At 39.5% G+C, this 16075-nt stretch overlaps 1 protein-coding gene across 10 annotated transcripts in view; it reads right to left on the minus strand.

Annotated features, from left to right (window-relative positions):
• The window catches only part of PTPRD (protein tyrosine phosphatase receptor type D), a 1482181-nt gene that overhangs the window by 384565 nt on the left and 1081541 nt on the right, over positions 1–16075 (minus strand). For all 10 annotated transcript variants that reach the window (XM_029605256.1, XM_029605331.1, XM_029605320.1 and 7 more), the window contains 2 exons: positions 11315–11524; positions 8668–8828 (listed from right to left, as the gene is read on the minus strand). In XM_029605256.1, the coding sequence (XP_029461116.1) occupies positions 8668–8828; positions 11315–11524 (371 nt within the window). The remainder of the gene's footprint in view (positions 1–8667; positions 8829–11314; positions 11525–16075) is intronic.

A 16075-nucleotide genomic window follows, 5' to 3' on the forward strand; every position in this document is an offset into this window, starting at 1 on the left:
CTCATGATATCGTTATAGTGTGGCTTAGTGAATCCACTTAATAATGTGCTACGGGCATGTATATTAGGTTCTCGTAGCCACATTGGTTCACAAAAAAGCTGGCTTAATTACACTGGGCAACAAATTTTCACAAAAGTCATGTTACGGAAATGAAATTAGTCAACTCTTATACATTTCCATGTGCTAAACACGAATGTGACTGTGAAAATGCACAATTGGCTCTAGTTTTTTTGTAATATGCAATAATATAATTACATCTTGAACTGTATGCCAATAGTAGGAGACCTACGGTTAATACCGTTTGAAAAATGAAGTCATAGACTATGACTTAGATTTCTTTGCTTGTCTCTTGTACACCTGTTCGGGAGCATCTCTGCGGAGTGTCCAGCAGTAGTCAGCCAGCACGAATATTTCAAATGCTCACCCTTTCTGACTGGGCTTCATATAGTACACTACTGACATCAGCTTACTCAGCAGCAGCATGGCAGCAGAACTGCATTGCATCAGAAAATGATGTAATAAACTCTGGATGATGTGTGCATGATGGTATTATGCAATATGATGCAATATTACATCATTCTAGGCTTATTTACAGTCCTACTGGATAAATTTACAAGACTAAACATAGAAAGTGAACTATATTAAATATCTTCAAAACGAGAGCCAATAAAATCTTTTCATGGTCATATTCGTGTTCAGCACATCAAGATACTACAGAGTAGGACCTTTTTAGGTCAGTAACACTTTCATTGTTGCCCAGTGATATATGATAAACAAATGGAACTATTCAAGGATGATGATATACATGGGTTTTTCCAGACCACAATAATATTTTCTTCAGATGTGACTCTGATGGGCAATCATGATATTTGTTACGGACAAAGTAAGAGACAGCATTCTGTTTATTAGGCACTTACAGCAGCCACAGAAATGGTTGAAGGGACAACACTGGAATTGCTGCTCAAGACAGGACTTCTGAAACTCAACCTGAGGACCCCTCAAGTCAATTAGGTTTTCAGATATCCTCAATCAACATACTTAGGGAAAACTCTGCATATGCCAGGTCTCTAATGCATTCAAATTTATCTCATGACATTCATTGTGGATATCCTGAAAAATCATGATCGAGGTGGTCCTGACGACAAATTTAAGACGCCCTGGCTTAAAGTAAGCAGTGTCTTTTCCCAAAGCAACACCCCCCCCCCCCCCCCCCCATAAAACAAACTCATGCTGAATATGAATGTGCTTCTAAAATAGCATTCCTGAAATGGCTGTACATGTTTGAGTCTAATAAAGAGTACTATTATACAACAGCAAAAGCATTACTGCTCATTCTAAGAATTAAGAAAAGGTTTTAGTGCAATATAATACTCCACAGCAGTACAATACACCACCAGTGGACACAATTCAGTCCATGGGGTGTCTGTAGTGTAACAAGTTGTGCAGACTAGAAACTATATGGAGTAGGGATGTGCATTTACTTTGTTTTGCTAATTTATGCACAGAAATTTCTCATCTGCATAAAACTGCATTTGCACACATAAAACTGATTTTACATGCACAAAATAAAAATTTTAAAAAATGCAATAACCTCCCCCCTCAAGTAAAAATGAAATTAAATGAATAACATTTTTCAAATATACAACCTTAGGGGCAGATTTTAAAAGCCCTACAAGTGTAAATCCAGCTATTTTGCATAGGCCTGGTGACGCACGCAGGGGTGGGGCGGGACCAAGGCCTCTGGCACAGCGGCCGTGCCAGGGTATCGCGTGCCCAGAGGCACGCGCAACTTATGGAAGAAAGGTTGGGGGGAGGGTTAGGTAGGGAAAGGGAGGGGAAGGTGGGGGGGGAGAGAGGGAACAGGAAAAGCCATTGGGGCTCCCCTGAGGCTCGGCGCGCGCAAGGTGCACAAGTGTGCACCCCCTTGCGTGCGCTGACCCCGGATTTTATAACATGTGCGCGGATGCGCACGCATGTTATAACATCAGGTGTAGATTTGTACGCGCCGGGTTGCGCGCACAAATCTACGCCCACGCGTAGGTATTAAAATCTGGCCCTATGCAAACCGATGTGATATCTCGATCGAATGTCGGTATATAAATAAATAATAGATAAATAAATAAATATAGAGCACAATAGAATTCGTTTTTGAATAAACTTGATGTAGATGGTCTGCAGTTCCCATTGCTGCAGAAGCTAGGAATCTGGCATGTTACTCAATTAGAAATTACATTTCAGATCTCAAATAAAGATAGTAGCCAGAACTGCATTCTTTAAATTGTGTTAAGACTTTTAAAGCACTTTGTGATTTTAAATTATAGGAAACGCCTTCAAGCGCTTTTTCATTGGCAGGACCAAAGAATTGGAATGCTTTATCAATTCAGGCTGACTTCCTGAGCATTAGGAAAATGCTAAAATGCTTCCTTTTGGCACAGGCATATAAAATTTAAAAGTTCATTCATTCCTGAGCTACAGCTATTGTTCTCCTATGGTTGTGCTTTATGATAGGCTGATGCAACCTATATGTTTGGTTTTGTATGGGCTGAGCATGTTTTCACGTAATCCATGATGAACAATTATCATGCAAATTGCTGAATATAAGAAAAGTTACAAAAATGTTTGTATTCTATTTCTAGTTCTAATAAGATCATTTTTGGCAGATAAGTTTCCTCCATTAGGGGGGCAGCTTTTGCCAAAAGAAAGTATGAATCTGGTTCCTCATGAATAAGGGGAATAGAGGTGAGGTGAATTGAAAATCTCGAACTGGGAGAGTGGCAAAATACAGGGACCACATGGAAATGAAAAGGTGAGTGTTACCCAGGCCAGCATTTTAGGACAGCAGACAGAATGCAGCAACAAAGCAGGGGGCTGCTAATTTAGGGGTAGATTTTCAAAGGGTTACGCGCGTAACCCCGAAAACCTGCTCTTGCGAGTGCCAAGCCTATTTTGTATAGGCTCGGCGGCGTGCGCAAGCCCTGGGACGCACGTATGTCCCGGGACTTTGAAAAAGGGGCGGGGAGGGGATGTGGCGCCGGTCTGGGGGTGGTCCGGGGGCGAGACCGAGGCCTCCGGCACAGTGGCTGTGCCAGGGGATGGCATGCCAGCAGCCGGCCAGTGTGCGCAAGATACGCCTGCCTCTGGCAGGCATAAATAATTGAAAGAAGGTGGGGGGGGGGATTTAGGTAGGGCTGGGGGGTGGGTTAGATAGGGGAAGGGAGGAGAAGGTGGGGGGAGCAGAAGAAAAGTTCCCTCCAAGGCCGCACCGATTTCGGAGCAGCCTTGGAGGGAACAGGGAAAGCCATGTTATAAAATCGGGTGTACATTTGTGCGCACTGGGTAGCGCGCACAAATGTACCTTGCACGCGCAGATTTTTAAATCTGCCCCTTACTGATCAGAGAACCCTGCTTTACATATACTGCTGTTGATTTTCTGGGAAAAATAAATAAATAAATAGATGGTGTGACTCCCTATTTCCACATAAACCATGACGCCATGTCCGCCAATGTTTTCTTTACAAAAAAATGCAAAATAGTTGATGGACATTGCATGTCAAAGGTTCTAACTAGAACAGATAGTCAAAACTGTTTTATTTTTCTTGCATCTAATGCTTGTCTGGTTCACATCATATCATTTTAAGACAGTAACATAGAGTGGGCTAAAAACAAAAAATATAATGAGTTTCTTGTAAAAATAATTTGGGGCAGATGGGGATTACATTCTCTCTTCAAGCTGGCATACACTATGGTTTCCCCAGCAAAATGCAACTCATTCCCTTACAGGGCCTACAAAGCTTCAAACTGGATGAACAGGTGAATATGGCATAATACAACTGTAATTCCTATATTAGATTCTGCTCTAGATCACTCAGAGGTCGACATTTAGTAGGTTAGTGATCAGCAAAGTTACCTGGGTAAATTAAGCTGGACATTTATTTAATTATTTAAAATAGCTCTATCCCGCCTATCCATTGTCCTAAGCAGGTTACAAAAATAATGAACATAATTATATAAAAACAAACATACAAATTACAATGATAAAAACATTGACCTTCACTGGCTACCAATTCATTTCAGAGTCATCTACAAATCCATCACTTTGATATACAAAATTATTCACCAACATACCACAATCGACCTACAAGTTCCCCTCCGCTTACACAAATCCACAAGACCGACCAGAGAAGCTTACAGAGGATGCCTCCATGTTCCACCTACTAAAACCACCATTCACAGCACCTTAAGAGACCGAGGCTTTTCCACAGCAGGCCCACCTTTATAGAACTCCGTCCCCCCAGATCTCAGAAATGAGCCATGCCTCCTAACCTTTAGGAAAAGACTCAAGACATGGCTGTTCAGGCAAGCTTTCCTGAACTCCAACTAATACGCCTCGCCAGCAAATATTCTACTCAGCAGCTGTATATATAGTACACTGTATATATTGTATACTTGTATATAATTAACTTCTTCTATCTCTCTTTATTTCCTCCACCCCAGTTCAATAGCCCTTGTTAATTGTAACTGCATCTCTTCATCACGTTTATTTATGTTCGTTATTGTATTCATTGCACCCCTGTTTTTTATGTAAACCGACATGATGTGAACGCTTCATGAATGCCGGTATAAAAAAACCTTAAATAAATAAAATAAATAAATATAATGGTGACCAGATAACAGCCAGCCTCAGTGTAGGAGGAGCCAACAATTCATTAAATGCTGACCTAACAGAGGCCAGATTAGTATTTCCCTTATGTCTGATCACAAAAAGTGCCCTTTTAAGCGTTTCTTTAAGGGCTTTCTACAAGCCTCACCCCTTAAATTGTCAGGCAAGGAATTCCAAAGTGCAGGACCCACAACAGCAAAAAAACGCTCTCTTGTTTCACATAATCTAATATGGCAGAATGATGGAACCTCAAGCAAATTGCATCCTTGTGATCTAGAGTTGGCAATTAGGAACATAGAGTTTTAAAGCGGAGGTAATACAAGATGGCAAAGGATCATGCAAAGCTTTAGAAATCATTAACACAGCTTTGAATCTAATACACCACTGGGAGCCAGTGCACCAACACAAAATAGGTGATATATTCTCATACCATAGCACGCCCACTATCAGAAGCAAAGCCACATTCTGCGCCTCTTGCAAAGGATTTAAGTGCACTGGAAGGAAGCCCCAAGCAAACTGCAATTACAGTAGTCCAGTCCATTAATTACTAAATTTTGTACCACTGAATATCAGTTCTCAGTGGCTACAATTTAGCCCCACTCCTGGAATGCCTCACGCACTGTCTCTTTTTTACCCAGCTATGTTTTGTGCAGGTCATTAGTTTCCTTAACAAAATGTAGATGCTTAGCAGGGGGACATTTCTGAATCTTGTTTTCCGTCCAAGTTACACAGACGAAGCCTTTAAATGTCAACCTCTCCGTATCATTTTTCAGAACGCACAAGATTTGATCATTACTTCAGCGTATGCGCAGATTATTACAAGGACTTTTCAATGCATACTTTATCATCATTTTAACAGCACTGATTGACATTTGTGTTTTGGGGGAGCTGGGAATCATTCTGTATTATAAAATTCATCTACAAGGTCCTTAATGTACCGGTGCCAGAAAATAAATGTGACTATGTGACATGGAGAAGCCCTAAACACATGTTGGGAGAAAAGGCAGGAAAGGAAGCATGGAAGATGGTTTAAGATATTAACAAAGATACTGAAGTCAATTTCCCAGAAATGAGTGACATTTTAGATGTGTAATGCTGAGAATAAGAAGTCTGAATTGTCGACAAGGACGATGTATGAAAACTTGAGCTCTCTTGCAGCCTAATATACTGCAAACTGCTCCTTCACTCATGGTAACCAATCTCCCCCCCCCCCCCCCCCCCCGCTCACGACTCCCCCTAAACAAACCCAATACAACAACATAAATCTATTCTAGTTAATGGATTTGTTTCCTCTCCAGATCTTGCAGCTTTTCCAGTGTTTAACACATGAACTATTGCCACAGTATACTTGCCGACAGTTCATTGAACTCTGTTTTATTGTTACAAAAATCTATAAAATTTCTGGAAATGTGAAACTGTCCGTATTTGTCTTCATACAGTATTTCATGTGTGTCTGCCTGTGTGTATTTATTGTATAACCAGGACCCATTTCACATAAGCACCAATATAAAAGTGCTTTCACTTACTCCCCCCCCGCCCGCCCCTCCCCAACCACCACCAATCCCATCCTTTCATTCATTTATTAATTCATTTATTCATTCATTGTTCTTTCAATAAATGGAGTGAGGCTGTGCTTCCCTTCTCACCTGTCAGGTTTACTGCTCCATTTTAATGCAGCGAAGAAAGGGAGTGGAAAAAAAAGGTTACATGTTAGTTTGGCCTATGGCGAGAAAGGTAACTATGACAACAAGAGATTTCCAGACTTGGCGTTTTGCAGTGAGGAGAGATAACTTAACACAAATTAGGAAGCAAGAGCTCAACCAGTCGCTTAATGGGTTCTAATCATGGAATAAATGGAGGGCAGAAGGTTAAGCTAAAATGAGCGCTTTTTACAGTTGAAGAAAACATTTATTTTTGTACTAACATCACATATTCGTTCAACTATACCCTTGGGGGGGGAAAAAAAAAGCAACATTCAATTATGTCCCAGGGGATGGTAGAAAGTAGACTGACAGCACAATTTGGATGTTTTTTTTTAAATGTATGGCAAAGCTTTGTACAAAAAAGAAAAATAATAAATTCTCATTATCTAGTTTGGATACAGCTCATACCACTTCATGAAGCTGTTTGGGATGTTCCACCGATCCAAGATTTTGCAGCTGGCTGAATGTCTCAAGCCTTCTACAAAGCAAGGGAACAGCAACAAATACGCAAAAACCGAGAGCATTCTGTTTCTAAGCACTGTGACGCGGGATGCTGTTTCTAATGTGTTTCACAGACGTTGCTCTGAGCTCATTTTATTTGAAACAGAGCATTTAGGGTTGTTATTTGGGAGTTCATAAGGAAGAATCGCTCCTCTTTGCCAGAAGTACTAAAGGCTTTTTTTTTGTTTTGTAATTATGGGGGAAACGACTGGTGCCATTGAAACCCACTCCTCCTCACATATTTACATGTCTGGTCACCTATTCACAGAGAGGCTTGCTATATTATATAGCGTGTAATGTAGCACACTCCTGCACAAGATTTACTTTGGAGGGGGATATCCTTGGTTTAATGACTGATGCTGTGAAAAGGAACCAACGTGCATCACAGACAACTTAATTGACAGGAAATAATCTTCAACGTTTTAAATAGTAAGTTTCATTTAAACCAGAAAATAGGATTCCTTTATAAATATGAACACCAGTTGGAAAAAGACAGTGCTTTCCTGTCTTATAATGCCACACAAATTGTTGATGACTAGGGCACAGGCCATTCATTTTTTTCAGCAGCGCTTTATTTGGGCATACACAAGGTGAAACCCTTTTTGAAGAAAGGGTCTGCAATGTTTTCAATATCTATCCACAAATTTAAAAATAAATAACTGAAAAACTGACTTAATCATAATATCTATTTAATTTCATACTTTACCACATATGCACTCAAAGCGCGCTACAATATTTAAAAACATAGTATGAATATGACTTCCTATTCACACAAAAGGCTGCAATAATACTGAAATCGCTGTCCACATTAAAAGCAAATCTTTTTTTTTTTTTATAATATGGAAAATAATATTAGGACAGTTAAGACTGGGGCATATGGCCACACAGAAATTAAAAAGACCTTGGTGTACTACAATTACATGCATGACCGACATGTGTGATGACTGACAGGCACAGCATGGGGCCTCTCTGGTTGTTAATCATGTAAATCAGCTCAGATAGCGTGCATCAACAGAAAACCGACTTGAAGCGTAACATCTGCAAGCGGCAGAGTGCCTACTAAACAGCTGCATGATTCTGACCCCACAGGCCGGTTTTAACACGATATGTCTGCTTGGATTCAAAGACACAGGTTGCCTCGGGTCTGTTCTGTAATGCTGAACAGAGCAGTCCTCTTCCAGGCGCTTAAGCTGTTTCTGCCGGCATTTCTCAGATATTTAGGCCACAGAGACTTGGAGGAAAAAAAAAATATCACAACGGACAGATGATGGATAAGACGATTTAATGCAATATCCCCAGGATATTTAATCAGAAAAAGGGATGCCATTGCCAGTTTTATAGAAGCTAACATGATAACCTGCCTATGTGTAGCCAAGTGCATTGCAATTTTAAATAGAATAGTATTTTTTAAGCATTCCAAAATATTAACTTCAATAGATTTAGATCTCAAAGTGAGCAGGTTCAGTTGCCCTTCACTTCTGAACTCCAGAGCATTTTCTAGTGGTATTGTCAAGTATCAGAATAAGAACTGTGCATGTAAAGCTCTGCCTTAAGTCTGAACCACCACACACAGTGGATGTGCCATGTACTGCAACATGAAAAATGAAGTGCAAAGAGAAGTCCAATGTTTTCAACTGATTCACGAGGTTACTACTATAACAGATGTGTAGGTATTACTAAATACCTACACATCTGACCTACAAGCGAATGGAGCTGTGGTCTTTTCAAGACTCACTGCAGCACTGCATTATTGAGAATTGACACTGTGGAATGGAAAGCTCGACATTCATATATGAAACTTACCTTTTATAAAGAAGTATCGCTATGACAATGCAGATGATAAACACCACTGCAAGAACTGGTCCAACTACCCAAATCAGTCCTTCTTCCTCGTCTGTAATTGGCTGAGGGTCAAGGTCCATGGACACAACTGGGTCAGAGTATGGGCTTGTGGCATACATGGTCTAGGGGGAAAAAAGAGGCCACATTTTGATGATAAATACACAAGTATCAAGTCATGTTTTTGGTAAAACGAAAGTCAAATTGAAACTGGCAGGAGTAAACAGGACACTGTTTTACATTGTGACACACTAAACCCAAAAAGAACTGTTTCAGATAAGGTGGCTTCCTTTCTTGCACTGGACTCGAAGAAAATAAAAAGAACACCGTGCTCCTAAGTTAATACAATACGCTGTAGAGAAAGGGTCATAATTACGATTTCTAACGATGACTGAACTTACAGCTTTACATTGCCAGACTTTATATGAATGCACATGCACAACTAAAAAGTTCTGGAATTATCAGCGTAAAGTAATGAATGGAAGTTTGCAGTGTATTATGCTAGTAGTCTAGGGCGGGCACTTCATCCCTTCTCTATCCTTTTGCTTTTGAATGAGATTCCCTATCCCGTTTACTCTGTTGCAGGGCCAAAAAAAAAAAAAAAAGGACACGAAGTAGATGACAGGAGAGACGTTCTTTGGAACACTCAGATTGCTGCTTAATATCTGGCATTTTGCTGATAAACCTGCAATAATAATTTAACACAATCAAATTATCTGGTTATGTGTCATCTCTCTGATCATACAGTACTTTCTCTAAGGTTTTTCATTGGAGAAATTCATAATCTTTCTGCCAGTCCTCAGATGAGAATGTGTTTTGTTTTGGTTTTTTTTTCTACAAACAGGCATCCTGAAAGTTACTGCTGTGAGGTTCATGCCTCAGTAGTTGATGCAATGATATTAGAAGGTAAGACCTATGATTTGCAAAGGATCAGAACAGTGAAAATGAAAGTAGAGTGGCACCCTTCAGTTACTGCAAGCAGTAACAGATTGGGATACCCACAGAAATTCTGGTGCTGAAACACTGTAAATAAATGGTAAAATTGGCTTTTGAGGAGCGCAGTCATGTGTGTATGGAAAAGATGCACGGCAGGATGCCAGTCTTGATAAAACAGGCATGTCCCAGGAAGTCTGGTAGGCTTAGGCGATGTATCTTAAACCATTCCCTAGGCAAAGTGAAGATTATCTGCCACTTTCTTTCCCCAAGAAACACAAAAACTCAAAGGTTCAGACACATCAACGTTTGGTACAAAATGGCCTGGGTGCTATCACTATCAATTGCTGGAAAGCTAATTTTCCTGACTGTAAGCTACTAACACTTGCTGACCTTCTTAATCTCTGACCCAAGTCAAGCTGAGGTTATCTTGGTGACACGTGCAAGATGGCCACTATCAGAGACACACTCGAATCTCCACCATTTAACTCTTTGGAGTCTGCAGGCTATCAGATCTATCAGTACTTTGCTGTTACACCCCAGCTACCTAATCTCCCAGCAGCAACTGCTAGACAAACACATGCAGGCAATGAAATAATAAAAAAAAAAATGCTCTTTTAAATCGCCAAGCAATTCCAGACTTGCTTTGTTTTGAAGCTGACACTTGATCATTTCATTAGGTGCCACTTTGTTCTAGTATGATGAAGCATGGTGAATAGTAACTCCATATTTAATTTTTCCCCACCTTTCATTATTTTTAAATACCTGTATTGTATATCCCCTCAGTTATCTCTCTTTTTTTTTTTTTAAGTTGATGAGTCTCTCCTCTTAAGTTACTCAATGCCCCTAATAGTTGTTGCACTTCTCTGTCCTTTCCAGGTAAATTGGTAGTGTGTCTTTCATGGAGAGGACTGCATGGCATCATTTATATGGTGAGTACCATCTAAGGAATCATTTTCCTTCTTCCCAACTTGATGCCTTCCTGACTTGAGAATAACAGTTTCTTTGCTACCAGAATGGAGAAGGAGCTGCAATAATATCCCAGAAAGTCTCGTGCATAAATCTGCCTCTCCTGGCCTTGAGGGAATGTAGTCATTCTCTCAGGGCCAGTAACTCCTTGCACCTCATGAATACATACATACGCCATTTACTCACAGGGCAAATAATTTGACTAGCTAGTGAAACATCATCATGTAAGAACTGTGCCAGAATGGCAAGGTAAAAGCAATGGCTTGACATCAGAAAATTAAGATCAAATACAATTGAGGAAATCCATACAAAAGACTCTGCTACACTTTGGACTGTGCTCTACTGGGCCCTTACAATAATGCTCAGATATGTCAATCATCCTGCCTTTGATTCAGTTCCTGAAAGTCTGTCCAAGGCATGCTACAGTGGCAAGGTAAAGTGCTCTCTATTATGTCTTAATGATATCTCATTCAAAATCAAAATGTTGCCAAATGCCACGAAACCTATCACTTCCCCTGTATGTATGGAGACAGCTATACCTATTTTTATGTGCATTAAAGAACATCAGATTTACTGTCCAAAGTTATCGCACAAGGATTTAATCTATGTAAAGTGAAACAACTACAAGAGAGAAAATAAAAGATACCGAAGAGATGGAACAAGGCAAGAGAGAAAAGAAAAAAGGAAAAAAAACCCCTCCTAAGCATACCGTTTCAGAATGCTCCAGCACAGCCAAAACAAAGAAAACATATTCTTGTCCACTTTGGAGTTGCTTGTTTTCAAAGCCCCCATACTGCTTCTGATCGCCTAGGGTGAACTCAGTAGGGAGAACATCAAAGTGAGCAGCAATATATGGCTTTAATTCAACATCCCTCCTGACACGAACACTTCTGCGTTCCCTTGATATCTCCTTAAGTAGCTGCAAATAAAAAAAAATAATGATAGAAAAGACAGATGGAAAACTGTAAGCAGCAATACTGCAACATATTGACATTTTAATTATAGAATTTAATCTAGACCTACAAACGACCACAATACAATTTATCCACATTTCCCAGGGCATGTCAAAATCATTAAATTTCTATTTATCCAATCCCTCTGTTTCTTGCAGGGTTACAATTTCACTACTCAGAGCATAAATGTGGTTCTATTATGCCAATTTTCAGCAGTTACTATCAGTTTGCAGATCAATACAATACTTGGAAATGCAGACCAATATCTACATTAAACCCCACTGACGGAAAATAAAGCCAAATAATCACTCACTGCATTCTAATGTTCAATCTTAGACTCTTTCCAGGAAAAGCATGCAGTCACACTTTTCATGGAACATTTGGGATGTTGAAGCATTAAGGAGCAAAGAAACTCAACTGAAATGTAAATGTTACTTTATAATTATTGTAAAGGTTGCCTATGGAGGAAGATATTTATTACAATTGGGACTCTACTACCTTTAACATTTTTTTTCAGGTTCCTACTATCTCTTTGCTCTCTTTTCTAGTCCCCAGAGAGCACATTTAGGCTCCTGTTCTTCTAGCTGTCATACCAACACCCTTCAACATCATTTTCTGGTTTATTTTTACTTTAATACTGACCCTTAGTTGAATTAGTGTTTAACTACCTGTGCTGGCAAGAAATATTTAAATTATTGTCGTACGGGTACAAGAATTCACCTTATTAAGTTTAAAGGAAAAGCTGGAATGACTCAAACTGCTATATAAGCAAACTTTCCTGCTTCTCTCCCTGTCTTCTTACAGTTACCGTTCTCTTTCCTCCCGTCTCACTTCATTTTTTTTTTGTTTTTGTTTTTCCTACTCTTGCTCTCACATTTGCCATTTTTTTGTAAATGTTCTCTTGCCTTTCCTGGGCTTCTTGCCTTCTTTCCTCTTCTAGTCTCACCTACAACATCTTTGTGTCTCTCCTTCTTCTCCCTCGGCCTCCACTTTCATGCTACTTCTCTAAGGTTTCATTGTTGCTTGCTGCACTGGAAATCTCTTCTTTCCCCTAGTATCTCTCTCTCTCTTAAGTATAAGAGATCAGTATCACTAAATCACCGGTAATAGACCTGCTGCAGCTCTCAAACTCTAACCCTTTGCGTGCAGAGTTCAATTTAAGAGTTTTATGTTTCCCTGCTCCTGCGTGAGCATTTAGTATTTTTAGACACTACTCTAAGTCACAATAAACTTAAGATTAACTCTCTCCAATCCACTGGACAAAATACGGATAAAGCGGGCAGATTTGGATCTTCTTATATAAATGCTCATATTTCAGTCGTGAAAGTAGAAAATAGCATACAAATCTATGAGCTTCAGTAAGTTTTAGTCTTGAAAGCACCTCAAGGAGATTGACTGATTTACAGCTTAACCCTGCTGTGACAGCGAGGGGGGATGGCCTCTGGCTTCATGGAGGGCGCTGCAGGACAGAAAAACCAGGCTGACCTCCTGCCTCTCTCACACAAAAGTCTGTTATGTTTTTTACAAAACAAAAGCATCAAAAGTCCGTTTACCTCAGCAGTCTCTGCATCAAAGGTTTGGGTATTCATACATACAAGGTTTCGGCACGGTATCTGTTGCTTCCTCATCCCATTCGAAGCCATTAGTTTCTCTTTGGGCCTAAGTTTTTATTTCCCTCCCACGACCCTGGAGTCCCACTCTGGGAGAATTTTAAGTGAACCAGGTTAGATGCCTTTAAGATATTCTGGCAGTCTCTCCTATATACCCCTTCTCACCCACAAAATATACATCTCAATTATTAAGCAACACAATGTTTCATCTGTGTGCTTATTAGAGATAGTCGTAGATAATTTTAATCTGGCTTTCTTATTATAAAGGGACATGTTTTGTTTCAAATGATGAGTGTCTGAGCTGTGTCACCATACCATCCTTTCCACTTTCAGAAACTTGCAAACTAATCCAAATAATTATAACAGACAGATGTTTGATAACACAGTATATGTGTAGCTTTCAGTTAATGTGAGTTGAGCAACTCAAATGCAGACCGGGAGTATGCTAGTTAGTCAAAGCAAGATAGACAGATCCGCATTCATGAAAAAGAATACGTTTTAAATGCTTACATCACAACCCAAGACTTCATCCATATTTCAGAGTCATGGCAGTGCTGCCACGCATCATTAGCATCATACATATGCCCACTGATACTTTTTTAAAAGGCTATCTGAAGAGAAAGGCTTTTCAGTTGTGCTAAGACATGAAATTCAAATGTTGTAGTTAGTGCTGCCATTTTCTTAATTGCCGTCGACATTGCCCACATTAGAAGAGGTCCCAGATAGTGTATGATAGTGGACTTATAATATTTTCTTTTGGTAGTGTTATAAAATGGTTATGTGCCTGTATATTTCTGAAATATATATTACTATAGAAAACACAGTACATAATGGAGGCAATTTTCAAACTGACAGCATTGAGATGAGGATCATGCATATCAAATAACCAAGGGCTTTGCATGAATTCTGAAAGCAAAAATATGCATGGACATTTTGCTTTGAAATGTGGATACAAAGCATGTGCGGTCGGTCACTTCCACCTGCTTTTTCTGCAGGTAAAATTTTGCTGGGTAAAGAACACACACACAGAGGCATCAACATACTACAAGCTATGTACACATTTCTTTTCCCCTGACTTAACCATGACTCCCGGGAATGCTTCCTCTCGATGTGGCTCAAAGTCCAGATGTTGTGGCAGAATGCACAAACTTTTAAATGTGCTGAAGGAAAGCAATTTTCAGGTAGTCAATTAATGTGAGTAAAGTGTGTTTTACCCTTATTAATCACAATTTAAAAATGTTCTCAAAATGTTTATGTTCTTAAAAGCTTTTGCTTCATTGTATAAATGTCAACAATACAAAAGATTCAGTTCAATATAAAGGAGTGTTTGTAGAAACTCTAGAAGGCGCTAGGGCTTTGTAATCATTGGAGTCTCAGAGTTAGTGATTCTTCGAAAAGCTATCATATAAGCGTTACCAGTCCTGTGTGGTTCAATATTTAAAGGTGCCAGTGTATAATCGCATGAAACATCTTATACATGCTGTGTATTATCCGACATTGCAATGCCTTCTAGAGCTGTTTGCACTAGTTCATAGCCCCTAGAGGCTCTATATGAGGTATTCCAAGAGTTTCTACAAACACTCCTTTATATTGAGCTGGATCTTTTGTATTGTTGACATTCAGTAATTTTCAGCCAATTTTGGATCTTTGATATTGTCATTGTATAAATGTGCAAGAGAACTGGTACATGGGGAAGGCAGAGATTCATCAGAATATCAAATTGCTTCTTAGCTTCATTGCTTCCTCTACAGGTCTTAGGCATACTTCTTTGCTTTTTACTTTTTTGCTCACCAAATTTTTTTTCCAGGATATATTGGGCTTCCAGTTGAATTAAAACCTATCCCAACTGTAGCTACAGTGGTATAAACCAGCAATCCCAGTTACACAGGATTTTCCATTTTCATTCTCTCTTTCTCCCCTTTCCTCTTATCTAGCTCAGCCAGTACAGTGACAGTCTTCCAAATGATATGGATACAGCTCCCGCCAGATCCTAGTGCAAATATATGCTTCCATATTTTTTCTAATATACATTTTATTTAATTTTTTTGTTTTGTTTTGTTTTTTACTTTTTGGACAAAACCACACATTTGTTATAACCACATTCCTTATTTTGAACAATTGCAGTTGATCGTGCTATAGTCATGCCTTACATGTATCAAGCATGATATGTAATAAGGTTCAGCACAGCAGCTCATCAATTTTTAGGCCTCCAGCTCAATCAGAACCAATGCTGGAATGACAACTACACAGAAATCCCCCCCCCCCCCCCCCATTTTATTGGTAACTGGTTAAAAGACCAGAAGCAGAGGATAAGTCGAAATATTCAGTTTTCCAAATGGAGAAAGGTTGTTAGTAGAGTTAACACAAAGGTCTCTACTGGGACTTGTGCTGTTGAACATAGTCATACATGGTCTGGAAAAGGGCATGACGAGTGAGGTGATAAGATTGGCAGATGATAGAAATGTATTCGAATTTGTTAAAACAGAATGCGAGGAACTACAGAAGGACCTTGTGAGACTAGGAGATAGGGCATCTCAATAGCAGACAAAATTTAATGTGGAAAAGTGCAAAGTGATGGACATTGGAAAAAATAATCCAAATTACAGGTACACAATATTGGGTTCTGTATAGGAAGTCACCACCCAGAAAAAGAACCTTGGAGTCCTTGTGAAAAATATATTGAAATCCTTGGCTCAGTGTGCTATAGCAGTCAAAAAAGCAAATAGAATGATAGAAATGATCCGAAAAGGAATGCAGAATAAAACAGAAAATATAATATTACCTCTGTATTGGGCCATGGGGCAGCTGCACCTTGAGCACTGTGCTCAGTTCTGGTTGCCCCATCTCAAGAGAGACATAGTAGGACTAGAAAAGGTGCAGAGGAGGGCGACAAAAATAATAAAGGGG

This window comes from Rhinatrema bivittatum, chromosome 1 (assembly GCF_901001135.1).
Source record: "Rhinatrema bivittatum chromosome 1, aRhiBiv1.1, whole genome shotgun sequence".
Taxonomy (NCBI): domain Eukaryota; kingdom Metazoa; phylum Chordata; class Amphibia; order Gymnophiona; family Rhinatrematidae; genus Rhinatrema; species Rhinatrema bivittatum.